Source organism: Muscardinus avellanarius, assembly GCF_963383645.1.
Source record: "Muscardinus avellanarius genome assembly, chromosome: 11".
In the NCBI taxonomy this organism is placed as follows: domain Eukaryota; kingdom Metazoa; phylum Chordata; class Mammalia; order Rodentia; family Gliridae; genus Muscardinus; species Muscardinus avellanarius.
The window spans coordinates 92,741,354-92,756,260 of NC_137797.1; the positions used below are offsets into that span (position 1 = coordinate 92,741,354).

The following is a 14,907-nucleotide window of genomic DNA, read 5'->3' on the forward strand; positions in this document are numbered from 1 at the left end:
CCAAGAAAAAACAAAAACATTCTCACTAAGTTCCAGAAGACCTCACTAAGTAGCTGAGGCTGGCCACCAGCATCTGATCCTCCTGTCTGAGCCTCCTAAGTACTGGGTTTACAAGTGTGCACCACCCATGTCCAGCTCATCTAATCTTAAATACCCGGGAAGGCCATATCTCAAAAGTATCACTAACATATGAATTTGAAGATCAGATTTGAAGCTGGGTATAATCCCAGTACTTGGGAGACTGAGTCAGGATTGCCGGTTCATGGCCAGCCTCAGCTACTTAGGTCCTTTGCAACTCAGTGAGACCCTGTTTCTAAATAAAGAATAAAAGCTGGACATGGTGGTGCACACTTGTAATCCGTGCACTTGGGAGATAGAAACAGGAGGATTGCGCAGTTTTGAAGCCAGCCTTGCTGGCTTAAGAGACCCTGTTTCCAAATAAAAATATAAGCCGGGCATGGTGGCGCACGCTTGTAATCCCCGTGCTTGGGAGGCTGAGACAGGAGGATCGTGCAGGTCCGAAGCCAGCCTTAGCTGGCTTAAGAGACCCTGTTTCCAAATAAAAAATAGGGCAGGGGGTGTAGCTCGGAGGTTGAATGCCTCTGGGTTTCATCCCAGCCCCCCCCCAAATAATAATAATAAAATAAAATAAAATTACAACAGAGGTGGGTGGGCATTTTGTGCCGGCTTGTTATCCTGTTATCCCAGTACTTTGACGACTAAGAAGGAAATGGCCACCTGCAACTTAGACCTTGTTTCATTTTTTTTTTTTTTTGGTGGTACTGGGGTTCCTGGAAACCTCCGGACTACACTCCCAGATCTATTTTTGTACTTTTTTATTTGGAAACAGGGTCTCTTAAGCCAGCACATGCGGCTGGCTTCGAACCTGCGCGATCCTCCTGTCTCTGCTTCCCAAGCGCGGGGATTACAAGCGTGCTCCACCACGCCCTGCGACCTTGTTTCAAATTAAAAAATAAGGTAGGGCTAGGGGTGGAGCTCTGAGGCAGAATGTCCCTGGGTTCAAGCCCCTGTCTGTCTGTCTGTCTCTCTCTCTCTCACCCCCCAAAAATTATTCAGTGATGCCATTCAGCATCATAAGGATGGAAGTTGATTATTTTCAAGACTTCGTAGTAGATGGGCCTGATGGTCCACACTTAAAACACCTGTACTTGGGAGGCTGAGACAGGATCACAGGTTCAAAGCCAGCAACTTAGTGACATCCCTGTTTCAAAAAAAAAAAAAAAAAAAATAGGGCTGGGCAGGTAGTGCATGTCTATAATCCCAGTATTTAGAAGGCTGAGATGGGAGGATCACAGTTTGAGGACAGCCTCAGCAAGACCCTTTTTCAAAATAAAAATAATTTTAAAAATAGGGTTACAACTTGGAGGTAGAAAGCCCCTGGGTTTAGTCCCCAGTACCACCAAAAGAAAAAAAGTAGTGCTGGGAGTGTAGCTCAGAGGTAGAGTTCCCCCTGACTCAATTCCTGGTAACATACCACTACCCACATACCAACGTACACCAAAGACCCCACAGCAGGCATAGGTACCATTCTGCCAGTGTCATGTAGGTTGGAGAGATTGGGCAGAAAGACCCTGTTTCAAAATAAAAGTAATTTTAAAAATAGGGGTATATCTCAGAGGTAGAAAGCCTCAGTGCAGCATAGTCAAGAGGGAACTTCTAGCCAAGAAATTCTGTGGGAGTTGGTGGGTAGGAAATTACTTAGAGGACGTATCCAGGGTAGGGATCCTGGCTAAACCAATGTTAACAGGATTCTTGTTGAAGATACGCCAAGTGATTAGACATAACTTGGGAGAGAAAAATCTGATCAGATATTAGGATGAGGGGTTTTGCCTCAAATGATTTCAGAGTTATTCTGCTAACCTATATTTTACAAAGAAATGCACAAATGGGACTCAGAGAAATCCTGCAGCCTAACCAACATTTGGCCAAGCACAGAATTTTGTCAGTGTTAAGATATATACTAGAACTAAAAATATCTTAAAGGCCCTGCACCATCTTGGGACTCGGCAAAGTCCTCACTAATAAGTTGGCTCTCACAGTTATTTCCCTTTTGCCTTGAGCTTCCCAGCCTCTGGAACTGTGTTGAAAGAATCTTTAGGGAAGAGCTAGGAAAGTGTGAGGCTCTTTTCACTGATGGCCTCACCTCCGGGCCACTTCACAGTTTCAGGAAGCAGGAGGAAGGCTGACTGCAGCGCTGCCCGATATAGTTGACCCTGGACACAAGCCAACTCCTGGATGGTTGATACAAAACCTTGGTTGAGTGATACAGGGGATACTATGACAAAAAGGATGGAGTGGTTTTGTAGGAAAAGATGTACAAGTGTGCTGGCACACACTTGTAATCACAGTACTTGGGAGGCTGAGACAGGAGGGTCACAGGTTCAATAGCAGCCCCGGCAACTTAGGCCCTTTACAACTTAGACCCTGTTTCAAAATAAGAAATTTGGGTTGAGGGTATAACTTGGAGGTAGAATGCTTCTGGATTCCTCCACACCCCCCCCCCCCAAAAAAAAAAAAGATGTACAAGGTCTACTTTTTCTTATGTTATTCTGGGGATTGAACCCAGGATTTCATTATTTCATTTCTTGGTGTGTGTGTGTGTGTGTGTGTGTGTGTGTGTGTGTGTGTGTACTGGGGATTGAACCCGAGGCATTCTACTTCTGAGCCAGGATCCCCAGCCCCATTTTTAAAAATTCTTTATTTTAAGCCGGGCGTGGTGGCTCACGCTTGTAATCCCCACGCTTGGGAGGCGGAGACAGGAGGATCGCGCAGGTTCAAAGCCAGCCGCGCTGGCTTAGGAGACCCTGTTTCCAAAAATAAAAAAGTAGGTCTGTGAGTGTAGCCCAGGAGGTAGAAGGGCTTCCAGGAACCCCAGTACCACCAAAAAATAAAAATAAAAAATAAAATAAAAATTCTTTATCTTATTTTTCTTATAAATTTTTATTGGTGCATTGCAGCCATACATCTCAATGGGATAAAAACTTGTGGAGATATACATACACACATCACCCAGTCAGCCCCTACCCAATCTCTAACCCCTTCCCTCCCTCTTCCTCCTATTCATGCTTGGCTTCCTGATTGACTTTGATATGTTTAAGTACATCATGTGCTTTACAGAGTTTCCCTTATCCTCCCTCTTATGCCCTCAGATATGTCACCTTCATTGTTCTTCTATAGGGTCCTTCATCTAGAGTTCCTCCTGTAACCCATTTCTCCCTAATATTTTGCACATTAAGAAAAGCATCTGATTTCTTATTTTTTTGTGACATTTCACTGTAAATGCCATAATTTTTTTCTCCCTTATGGCTAGGCAAAATTCCATTGTGTACACATCCCATAGTTTTGAAATCCACTCATCTGTTGAAGGACATCTTGGCTGGTTCCACAGTTTGGCAATGGTGAACTGTGCAGCTGTGAACATGGTTGTTAATACATTGGTTTTGTATTTTTGTTTTCATTCTTTTTGGTAGATACCCAGAGGTGGTATTGCTGGATTCCATTCTTCTGAGGATCGTTTTTCTTCTGAGGATCTTCTATACTGTTCGCCTAAGTGGTTGCACCAACTTGCAATCCCACCAACAATGTATTAGAGCTTATATTTCTCTACACTTAGTCCCACTTACTGAAAATCTAAAAGCCAGAAGGTGAGTAACTTTGACAAGATGATGCACTCACAACCAATTTTTTTTTAATAGTGGTCACTTGGATTTGGGAATCTGCTGAGATATTAGGTGAGGCAGAGGCAGCTTCTAGTGCTTCCTGACCACACAGTTGAAACCTGCTGGTCCTTTGCTGTGGAGCAGGCCCCAGTTCCAGGCCTGTTGCGCAACAGGCTCCTGGCCTGGCCTCGCTAGCTCCAGACCCGGCCTCACCCTGCAGCAGGCTCTGGGCCTGACCTTGCTGGCTCCAGACCCGTTATTTTATTTTATTTTATTTTATTTTATTTTATTTTATTTTATTTTATGGTATTGGGGATTGAACCCAGAGGCCACCTTTCTCTGAGCTATATATCTAGCCCCCCCTTTTTGTTACAGTACTGGGGATTGAACCCAAGCCATTCTACCTTCGAGCTATACCCCCAGACTGTTTTTTTATTATTTATTTTGAAACAAGGTCTCGCTAAGTTGCAGAGGGCCTCACTAAGTAGCTAAGGCTGGCCAGGAACCTGCAGTCCTCCTATCTCAGCCTCTCAAGTATTGGGATTATAAGCATGTGCCACCATGTCACCATGCCTGGCTCCCCAGTTCCCCTTTTTTTATCCCCCCAGTAGTAGGGATGGAACCCAGGGCATTCTACCTCTGAGCGACACTCCTAGCCATATATATATTTTTATTCTTTATTTTAAAACAGGGTCTTACTAAGTTGCAGAGGGCCTAAGTAGCTGAGGCTGTCCATGAACCTCAATCCTCCTGTCTCAGCCTCCCAAATGCAGAAATTGCAAGCATGTGCCACCATACCCGGCCCCAGCCCTATTTTTATCTTTATTTTGTTTTTTATTTTTATTTATTTATTTTTTTGCGGGTCTGGGGGTGGAACCCAGGGGCATTCAACCTCCGAGCTACACCCCTTGCCCTATTTTTTATTCTTTATTTTGAAACTGGGTCTCACTGAGTTGCAGAGGGCCTCACTAAGTATCTGAGGCTGTCTGTGAACTGTGATCCTCCTGTCTCAGCCTCTCCAGTACTAACTAGGATTGCAGGTGTGTGCCACCATGTGTGCCTTGCTCGTGTGTGTGCTTACTTGCTTATGCGCGCTCTCTCTCCAAATATTTTATAGATATATAAATACATATAAAATATATATTTATTTATATGACATATAAAGTATATATAGCCGGGCGTGGTGGCACACGCTTGTAATCCCTGCACTTGGGAGGCTGAGACAGGAGGATCGCACAGGCTCGAAGCCAGCCTCAGCTACTTAGTGAGGCCCTCAGCAACTTAGTGAGACCCTGTTTCCAAATAAAATAGAAAATAGGTCTGGGAGTATAGCCTGGAGGTAGAAAGCCTCTGGGTTCCACCCCCAGTACCACCAAAAAATAAAAAATAAAAAAATAAAAAAATAAATAAAGTATATATAAAAACTGTGTGTGTGTGTGTGTGTGTGTGTGATACTGGAGATTGAACCCAGGGACATTCTACCTCTGAGCTATACCTCCAGCCTTATTTTTTATTCTTTATTTTGAAACAGGATCTCACTAAGTTGCAGAGGGCCTCACTAAGTAGCTGAGGCTGACCACAAACCTGTGATCCTTCTGTCTCAGTCTCCTAAGTACTGGAATTAAAAGCATGGGCTACCATGCCCAGCTTTGTATTTCTGAAATTTGAACTCATTATGTTGCCCAGGCCAGCCCTGAACTCTTGAACTCAAGTGATTCTCCTGCCTCATACTCTCAAGTTCTTTAGAGAATCTCATGTTCCATTTCACCTGGCTTTAATTTTTGCTTAAAGCATTATTCAAAATATGAGAACTAGCCAGGCATGGTACCACATAGTTTTTTTGTTTTTGTTTTCTTTTTGCAGTACTGGGGATGTAACCCAGGGGCATTTACCTCCGAGCTACACACCCACCCCAATTGTTTATTCTTTATTTTGAAACAAGGTCTCACTGAGTTGCAAAGGGCTTCACTCATAGCTGAGGCTTACCACCAACTGCGATCCTCCTGTCTCAGCCTCCCAAATGTTGGGATTACAAACTGTGGTACCACACAGTTGTAATCCTAGTGCTTGGGAGGTTGAAACAGGAGGATTGCAGGTTCAAAGCCAAACTCAGCAATTTAGTGAGCCCCACTACAGCTTAGTGAGGCACTGTGTCAAAAAAAAAAACAAACCAAAATAGGGCTAGGTGGTATAGCTCACAGGTAGAGTGTCCCTAGACTTCATCCCCAGTAAACCCCCTCCACCAAAGTAATTGTTTGATGTGCATGATGGTACGTGCTTGTAACCCTAGTACTTGGAAGGCTGAGACTGGTGGATCACAGATTCATGGCCAGCCTCTGCAACTAAGAGAGGCCCTCTGCAACTTAGTGAGACCTTGTTTCAAAATAAAACAATAAACTAGAACTAGGAGTGGTTGCACAGGCCTGTACTTGGGAGGCTGAGGTGGAAGGATTGCAGATTTGAAGTCACCCTCAGCGTCTAATGAGGCTCTCAGCAACTTAGCAAGATCTTGTTTCCAAATAAAATACAAAATAGGGCTAGGAGTATAGCCAGGAGTTAGAAGGCCCCACTGGTTTCTATCCTTAGTACTGAAAAAAAAAGGAGGGGGCTAGGGATATAGCTCTGAGGTAGAATGTCCCTGGATTCAATTCCTAATAAAACACACACACACACACACACACACACAATCTCTCTCTCTCTCTCTCTCTCTCTCTCTCTCTCTCTCTCTCTCTCTCTCTCTTTCTCCCCCTTTCTCTCTCTCTCATTTATTCCTGTTACTAGAGTAATAGCCAGGTGTGGTGGCATACACTTGTAATCCCAGCATTTGGGAGGCTGAGACAGGAAGATCGTGGTTCATGGACAGCCTCAGCTACTACTTAGGCCCTTTACAACTCAGTGAGATCTTGTTTCAAAATAAAATATGGGGCTGGGGCTGTAGCTCGTTGGTAGAATGCCACACTGGGTTACATCCCCACTACCACACACACAACAAAACAAAACCTTAAACTTTTACTAATACCATCATTTCTCCCCTCCCCCCCTTTTTGTGGTACTAGGCATAGAACCCAGGGGCATTTGACCTCCGAGCTACACCCCTACCCCTATTATCTTTTTTTAATTTTTGAAACAGCGTCTCAGTGAGTTGCAAAGGGCCTAGGTGGCTGAGGCTGTCCATGAACCGTGATCCTTCTGTCTTAGCCTCCCAAATGCTGGTATTACAAGCGTGCACTGCCACGCCCGACTTTCCCCTTTTCTTTTGGAACTCTACTTCATAATTTATTTCTTATTCTCTATATAAGTTCATTGGATCTTTTTTCACTAGATGTAATTGTGTGAGTGTCTTTAATTGTGTACACATACAAATGAACTCTTCCAACCATTTGTCTTTCTTCAGGCTCATTCTTTTATTTTCTATTTTTATTTTGTGGACCCTAGAGGCATTCTACCTCTGGGCTAACCCCCCAGCGCCATTTCTCTTTTATTTTATTTTATTTAATTTATTTATTTATTTATTTATTTATTTATTTATTTATTTATTTATTTATTTTTTGGTGGTACTGGGGGTGGAACCCAGAGGCTTTCTACCTCCGGGCTATACTCCCAGACCTTTTTTATATTTTATTTGGAAACAGGGTCTCACTAAGTTGCTGAGAGCCTCACTAAGTAGCTGAGGCTGGCTACGAGCCTGTGCGATCCTCCTGTCTCAGCCTCCCAAGCACGGGGATTACAAGCATGCGCCACCACATCCGGCTTCTCTTATTTTATATTTTGCAGTACGGGGTATTGGACCAGGGACTTTCTATCTCCAAGCTACACCCCCAGTTCTATTTTTTATTCTTTGTTTTTTTTTAAATTTTTTTTGTGGTACTAGGGATGGAACCCAGGGGCATTCTACCTCTGAGCTACACCCCAGCCCTTTTTTTTTTTTTTTTTTGAGACAGGGTCTAACTAAGTTACAAAGGGCCTCACTAAGCTGAGGCTGTCCGCAAACTGTGATTCTCCAGTCTGAGCCTTTCCACTGCTGGAATTACAAGCGTGCGCCACCATGCCTGGATTTTTATTCTTTATTTTGAAGCAGGGTCTCACTAAGTTGTTCAGGGCCTCACTAAGTAGCTGAGGCTGGCTTCAAACCCGTGCGATCCTCCTGTCTCAGCCTCCCAAGCGCGGGGATTACAAGTGTGCGTCACCACGCCTGGCTTCTTTCTAACTTTTTGTCTGTTCCAGTGTAGACTAAGAAGTTTCTTCACCCAACTTCTCATTTTTTGGCTACCCCCCTCCCTTTTTTTTTTCGGTACTGGGGATGGAACCCAGGGGCATTCTACCTCCGAGCTACATTCCCAACCCTATTTTTTATTTTTATTTTGAAATAGGGTCTCACTGAGTTGCGAAGGGCCTTGCTATTAGCTGAGGCTGGCTGTGAACCACGATCCTCCGGTATCCACCTCCCGAATGCTGGGATTTCAAGTGTGCGCCACAACACCCGGCTTTTTGGCTACCCTTTAACTGTTAGTTTTGTCTGGGTTCTAGTATGGTTTTCTCAAAGACTAAACCACTGTTTCTCAGTGTATTTTTCAACTTTTGTCTCCTTTATCAATGGGGATCAAAAACACTTTCCTGGGCTCTTATTTTGGTTTTGGTGAGTGGTGGGGAGGCATTATTCTTTCCTTCTAACCCAGTACTGAGAATGGTTACCACCAAGATGATTGAGGGCTGTTTTGAAGACAGTAGGTGACTTTCCTTTGCCAAGTAGGAAAGTGTATATTTGTGATATGTGTAATTTTTGGTTTTCATCCATGTTCTTGGCTTTTAACTTCCCCCTGCAAACCTCCAACAAGGAGTGTCACGGAAACTTTAATTTTCCCTGCCTTTCTTAGAGCTGGCCATCCTTTTATATTTTTTTATTCATTTTTGTTTGTTTGTTTTGCTGTACTAGGGATGAAACCCCGAGGCATTCTACCTCCCAGCTATACCCCCAGCCCTATTTTTTATTTTGAAACAAGCTCTCACTGAGTTGCAAAGGGCCTCACTAAGTAGCTGAAGCTATTTGCGAACCGTGATCCTCCTCTCTCAGCCTCCCAAGTGCTGGGATGACAAGCATGTGCCACCACGCCTGGCTCCTTTTTTATTTTTTGGTATTGGGGATTGAACCCAGGGATGTTCTACTTCTGAGCTATATCCACACCCTTTTTGTTTTGAAACAGGATCTAAATTGTTGAGGTTGGCTTCGAACCTGAGATCCTCCTGTCTCAGCCTCCCAGTTAGTGGGATTACTGGTGTGTGTCACCATGCTTGGTTGTTGGCCATAACTTTGGTATTCTTCTGTCCAGCAGACCCCTCCTCATTCCAGAAAGGTCTTGTTATCCATGCAGGAAGAAGGAGTATTGCACAGAGAGCTGAGAAGATCCAGAGAGACAGGCCTTGCTGGGTTTCCCCACCCAGCCTGTTAACATTAGATGGATCCCTTTTTGTATAATCACATTCTGCCTGATTTTCCTTCCTTCAGTCAAGCCTGTGCGATGAAGTCTCCATAAGTCCTCAAGTATGGCCTTTAGAGTTTTCACTCACTCTACAGCGATGCTCTGTGCATCTCTGTGTGAATACTTTGTAATATCCCTTATAGTAAACCAGTAAACTTAGTTATTGTTTCCTTGAATTCTGTAAGCTGCTCAAGCAAATTAATTGAACCCAAGGAGGGCTTTAGGGGAGCCCTGGTTTATAGCTGGTTGGTCAGAAGCAAAACAACCTGGGGCTTATGACTGCCATGTAAAGTGAGGGATGGGGAGTAAGGACAAGTCTTATTTTGTGTGTGTGGTACTGGGGGTGGAACCCAGGGGCTTTTCTACCTCTGGGCTACACTCCCAGACCTATTTTTTATTTTATTTGGAAACAGGGCCTCACCAAGTTGCTGAGAGCCTCACTAAGTAGCTGAGGCTGGCTTTGAACCTGTGGGATCATCCTGTCTCAGCCTCCCAAGTTCTGGGATTATAAGCGTGGCACCATGCCTGGCTCGGAAGGACTGTCTTGGGATAGGAGTCCCAACTTGTGGGATCAGATCCTGTCTCCAGATAGATAGTGACAGCGCTGAAGTGGGTTAGAGTACATCCAACTGGTGTCTGCTTAGAGAATTGAGTGCTTTCCTGATATGTGTGTGGAAGCCCACATACATCTGGTGCCAGACTTCTGCGGCTCGGTGGTATGCCCCCATAATACCAGTACTGGGAAGGCTGAGATGAGCATTGCAGGTTTGAGGCCAACCTCAGCAACTTAGTGAGACCCTCAGTAACTTAGGAGAGTTTTTTTTTCTTTTCTTTTCTTTTTTTTGTGGTACTGGGGATGGAACCCAGGGGCTTTTCTACCTTCGGACTATACTCCTAGACCTATTTTCTATTTTATTTGGAAACAGGGTCTCACTAAGTTGCTGAGAGCCTCACTAAGTAGCTGAGGCTGGCTTTGAACCTGTGCGATCCTCCTGTCTCAGCCTTCCAAGGACTGGGATTACAAGCGTGCGCCACCATGCCCAGCTAAGGAGAGTGTGTTTCAAAATAAAAAGGGCTGGGTGTATGTGTGTAGCTAGTGGTTAGAATACCTCTGAATCCAATACCCAATCCCAGGTAAAATACAATGAAAAGAACTGGGAGTGTAGCGCTGGTAAAGAGCCTGTGGATACAGTCCCTAGTATACAAAGGGAAAAAAAATATGTTGATTGTGTTATGAGAAAAGAGGGAAAAAATAAAATACTTTGTTTTTGCCCAAAATAAAATTTTCTTTTTTGGTGGCACTGGGGATTGAACCCAGAAGTGTTCTGCCTCTGAGCTACACCACCAGTCCTGCTTATTTTTTATTTAGAAACAGGGTCTTGGTAGGTTAATGAGTCTTACTACTTGCTGAGCCTATCCTTGAACCTGTGATCCAGTCTCAGCCTTCCAAGTATTAGGATTACAAACTTGTGCTTCGCTGTCAAAGTGTGTGTGTGTGTGTGTGTGTGTGTGTGTGTGTGTGTGTGTTTTGCTAGGGATTAAGCCCAGTAGCATTCTACCATCAGCTACATCCTCAGCCTTATTTTATTTTAGCGGTACTGAGGATGGAACCCAGGGGCATTCTACCTTTTGAACAATATCCCCATTCCTATTTTTATTCTTTATTTTGAAACAGGGTCTCACTGAGTTGCAAAGGGCCTCACTAAGTAGCTGAGGCTTTCGGCAAACCCGGATCCTCCTGTCTCAGTCTCCCAAATGCTGGGATTACAAGCCTGCGTCACCACTTCACGGCTTATATAAAAAAAATATACGAGATATAGCTCAGAGGTAGAATACCCCTGGGTTCAATCTCTAGCACCTCAAAAAAAAAAAAAAAAAAAGGAAAGCCGGGCGTGGTGGTGCACACTTGTAATCCCTGCGCTTGGGAGGCAGAGACAGGAGGATCGCGCAGGTTCGAAGCCAGCCACGCTGGCGTAAGAGACCCTGTTTCAAAAATATAAAATAGGTCTGGGAGTGAAGTCCAGAGGTAGAAGGGCTTCCAGGAACCCTAGTACCACCAAAAAAAAAAAAAAGAAAAAGAAAAAAAAAAAGAAAAGAAAAGGGAAAAAAACAAATCACATGAGCCGGGCGTGGTGGCACACGCTTGTAATCCCAGCATTAGGGAGGCTGAGACTGGAGGATCGCGGTTCATGGACAGCTTCAGCTACTTAGTGAGGCCCTCTGCAATTCAGTGAGACCCTGTTTGGAAATAAAGAATAAGCCGGGCGTGGTGGCACACGCCTGTAATCCCAGCATTCGGAAGGCTGAGACCGGAGGATCGAGGTTCGTGGACAGCCTCAGCTACTTAGTGAGGCCCTCTGCAACTCAGTGAGACCCAGTTTCAAAATAAAGAATAAAAAATAAGGCAGGAGGTGTAGCTTGGAGGTCGAATGCCCCTGGGTTCCACCCCCAGACCCACACACACACACACAAAAAAAAAAAGAATAAAAAAATAGGAGAGGAGATGTAGCTTGGAGGTCAAATGCCCCTGGGTTCCATCCCCAGACCCCTCCCCCCAAAAAAAAACCACCAACTAATCACATGCTGAGGTTGCTAAGTTTTATGGTAAGAATGGAAAACAGTATGTAAATGGTGCATGGTGGGTATTGGGGACTGAGCCTACAGGTATTCTACCTCTTAGTTACAGCCTCAGCCCTATTTTATTTTCTACTTTGCTGAGGCTGTCCTCAAACCTGCAATCCTCCTGTCTTAGCCTCCTAAGTACTGGGATTATAGGCATGTGCCACTACCTGGTTTATATAGAAGATTTGGTATTACTTGTGACCACTTTCTAGTATCTCCTGAGGAGCCTCAAATATACTTCTTATGATAAGAGAAGTCTACTATATTTGTTGATATCTTACAGCAGTCCATGTTATAAAAAGTAATTTGGAATACCTAAGAATGGCATAAGAATTTTGGAGTGAAACAACCATTAATGTATATATGGTAGATAAAACAGTTGTCAGGTTCATAGTATAAAGTAGGAGTTCATTAATGTGTTTACCACATGGGTGAAAATAGAGAAACTAGAAAAAGGGCATTTGCCTAGCTGGGTGTAGTGGCACACGCTTGTCATCCCAGCATTTGGGAGGCTGAGACAGGAGGATCACTGTTCGCGGACAGCCTCAGCTACTTAGTGAGGCCCTCTGCAACTCAGTAAGACTCTGTTTCAAAATAAAGAATAAAAAATTGGGGGGGGGGGTAAGCTTGGAGATTGAAAAAAAGAAAGAAAGAAAGAAAAAGCGCATTTGCTTTGAATCTGAAATCTAAATAAATGCATTGCCATTTGTGGGTGGGTACAATGGTGCAGGCCTGTAATCCCAGCTATTGGGGAAGCTGAGGAAGGAGAATTACAAGTTAGAGACCAGACTGTACAATCTAAGAATGCCCTGTCTCGCGCCGGGATGGTGGCGCACGCTTGTAATCCCAGTGCTTGGGAGGCTGAGACGGGAGGATCACACAGGTTTGAAGCCAACCTCAGCTACTTAGTGAGGCTCTCAGCAACTTAGTGAGACCTTGTTTCCAAATACAGTATAAAGTAGGTTTGGGAATGTAGCCCACAGGTAGAAAAGCCCCTGGGTTCCACCCCCAGTACCACCAAAAAACAAACAAACAAAAAACCGTGTCTCAAAATAAAAAGTAAAAAGGTCTGAGGAATTAGCTCAGTGGTAGAGTGCCCTGGGGTTCAGTACCCAGTACTGTAACAAAGCAACAGGCCAAAACAAAACCCAAAGTTCCATTTGAATGTAAATTAGTTACTTTTTTATGGTATTAGGCATTGAACCTAGAATTAATATACCTTGAACTACATGAAGCAGGTTATCCCAAAGTTGCTGAGGGTCTTGCTGGATTGACAAGGCTGCCTGTCTCATACCCACCCCCAAGTACCGGGTTATAAGCACGTGATACCGTGACCTGCTTTTTTTCCTTTTTTCTTTTGTGATACTGGGGATTGAACCAAGGCCTTATACATGCTATACAAGTGCTCTACCATTAGACTACATCTTCAGTACTTTTTAAAAAATATACTTTGAGACAGGGTCTTGCAAAATTGCTCAGGCTAGCCTCAAGTTTGAGATTTTTCTGCCTTTGCTTCCAGAGTAGCTGAGGTTACAGGTGTATGCCACAAATAGTTACATTTTTATTTTATTTTATTTTTGGTACTGGGGATGGAATTTAGAGATATTCTACCTCCAAGCGACACTCTCAGCCCTACTTTTTAGTCTTTTTATGTTTTTGAAACACTGAGTTGCGAATGACCTAAGTAGCTGAGGCTGTTCACGAACTGCAATCCTCTGGTCTCCGCCTCCCGAATGCTGGGTTTACTAGCATGCGCCACCACACTCGGCTCCATTTTTATTTTTGTACTTGATATTGAGTTACATCCCTAGCCCTATTTTTTTTTTTTTTTTTTTTTTTAATTTGGATCAGAGTCTAAGTTGCTGAGGCTGGCCTTTGAACCTGCAACCTCTTGTCTCAGCCTCCTAAGTACTGGGATTATAGGCATGTGTCACTAGGTCCAGCTAAATACTTAGATTTTAAAAGATTACTTTAAAGAAAAATTTGAGATTTATTTTGGCATTTAGTTGAGTAATTGGAATCAATGGTAAAATGTACTGGCATGTAATAAACTTTAAACTGAAAACCTTTTGTTTTTAGGTTTTACACATCTGTAAGTAGACAGCTTGGGAGCTCTGCCAGCCAATTCAATGGCGTCCTCTACTACTGTGCCTCTAGGATTTCACTATGAAACAAAGTATGTTGTTCTCAGCTACTTGGGACTCCTACCTCAGGAGAAGCTGCAAGAGCAACATGCTCCCTCACCCCAAGGTATTATCTTTGGCTTATGGTGGTTATATTAAGTTGTAACGAAGACATCATGTATAGAAGTATTTGTCGCTAAGCGATTTGTAGTTATGGTTGTAAGGTCAAGTATAAGCTGTAAAGAATTGCCCTTTACCCCATCTCACTCCCCTGACACAGGGAGTGGGAAGCAACTACTTTTAATGAGAATCAACTACGTTTAATGTTTTCTGAGAGCTTGATATTTGAAATGATTGCCATTATTACAGGTAAAAAAGCATGTTGCACACATGTTAATAGGAATCTATCTGTTTTAGAGATTTTATACTTTATATGATATAATTAAATTACATAATTATTTTAAAGCTCACAATATAAATTCTTTAATTGACTTTATTTCAGTGATATATTTATACAACAAATTCATGTGTCTGAAAGACTCTTAGAGATTTTAGCACAATTTTTTTGTATTATGAAGTGGTATTCATTCATCTTTAGTTTGTCAAACCAAGTTTAAAACAGAAGATTCTAAATTAGTCTTCATTAAGATGTAACATCTTCTTTAATATTTTATTTTATTTGTGGTACTGGAGGTTAAACCTAGGGTCATTACACCTCTAAGCTATATTCCCAGCCCTATTTTATTTATTTATTTACTTATTTATTTATTTATTTATTTACTTACTTATTTATTTATTTTGCAGTACTGGGGATAGGATCCAGGAGCATTCTACCTTCAAGCTACACCCTCCAGCCCTATTTTTTATTCTTTATTTGGAAACAAGGTTTCACTAAGTTGTGGAGGGCCTAAGTAGCTGAGGCTGGCCTCGAACCCAGATCCTCCTGTCTCAGCCTCCCAAATGCTGGGATTATAAGCATGTGCCATCATGCCCAGCTATTTTATT

General features: G+C 43.2%; 1 protein-coding gene across 2 annotated transcripts in view; it reads left to right on the top strand.

Moving 5' to 3' along the window:
- Window positions 1-13,908: 13,908 nt before the first annotated feature.
- Window positions 13,909-14,907, top strand: part of BCL2L13 (BCL2 like 13) — a gene marked incomplete at both ends in the record, with an annotated part of 57,317 nt that continues 56,318 nt past the window's right edge. For both annotated transcript variants that reach the window (XM_080705842.1, XM_080705843.1), the window contains one exon: window positions 13,909-14,029. In XM_080705842.1, coding sequence (XP_080561968.1) covers window positions 13,909-14,029 — 121 coding nt within the window. The remainder of the gene's footprint in view (window positions 14,030-14,907) is intronic.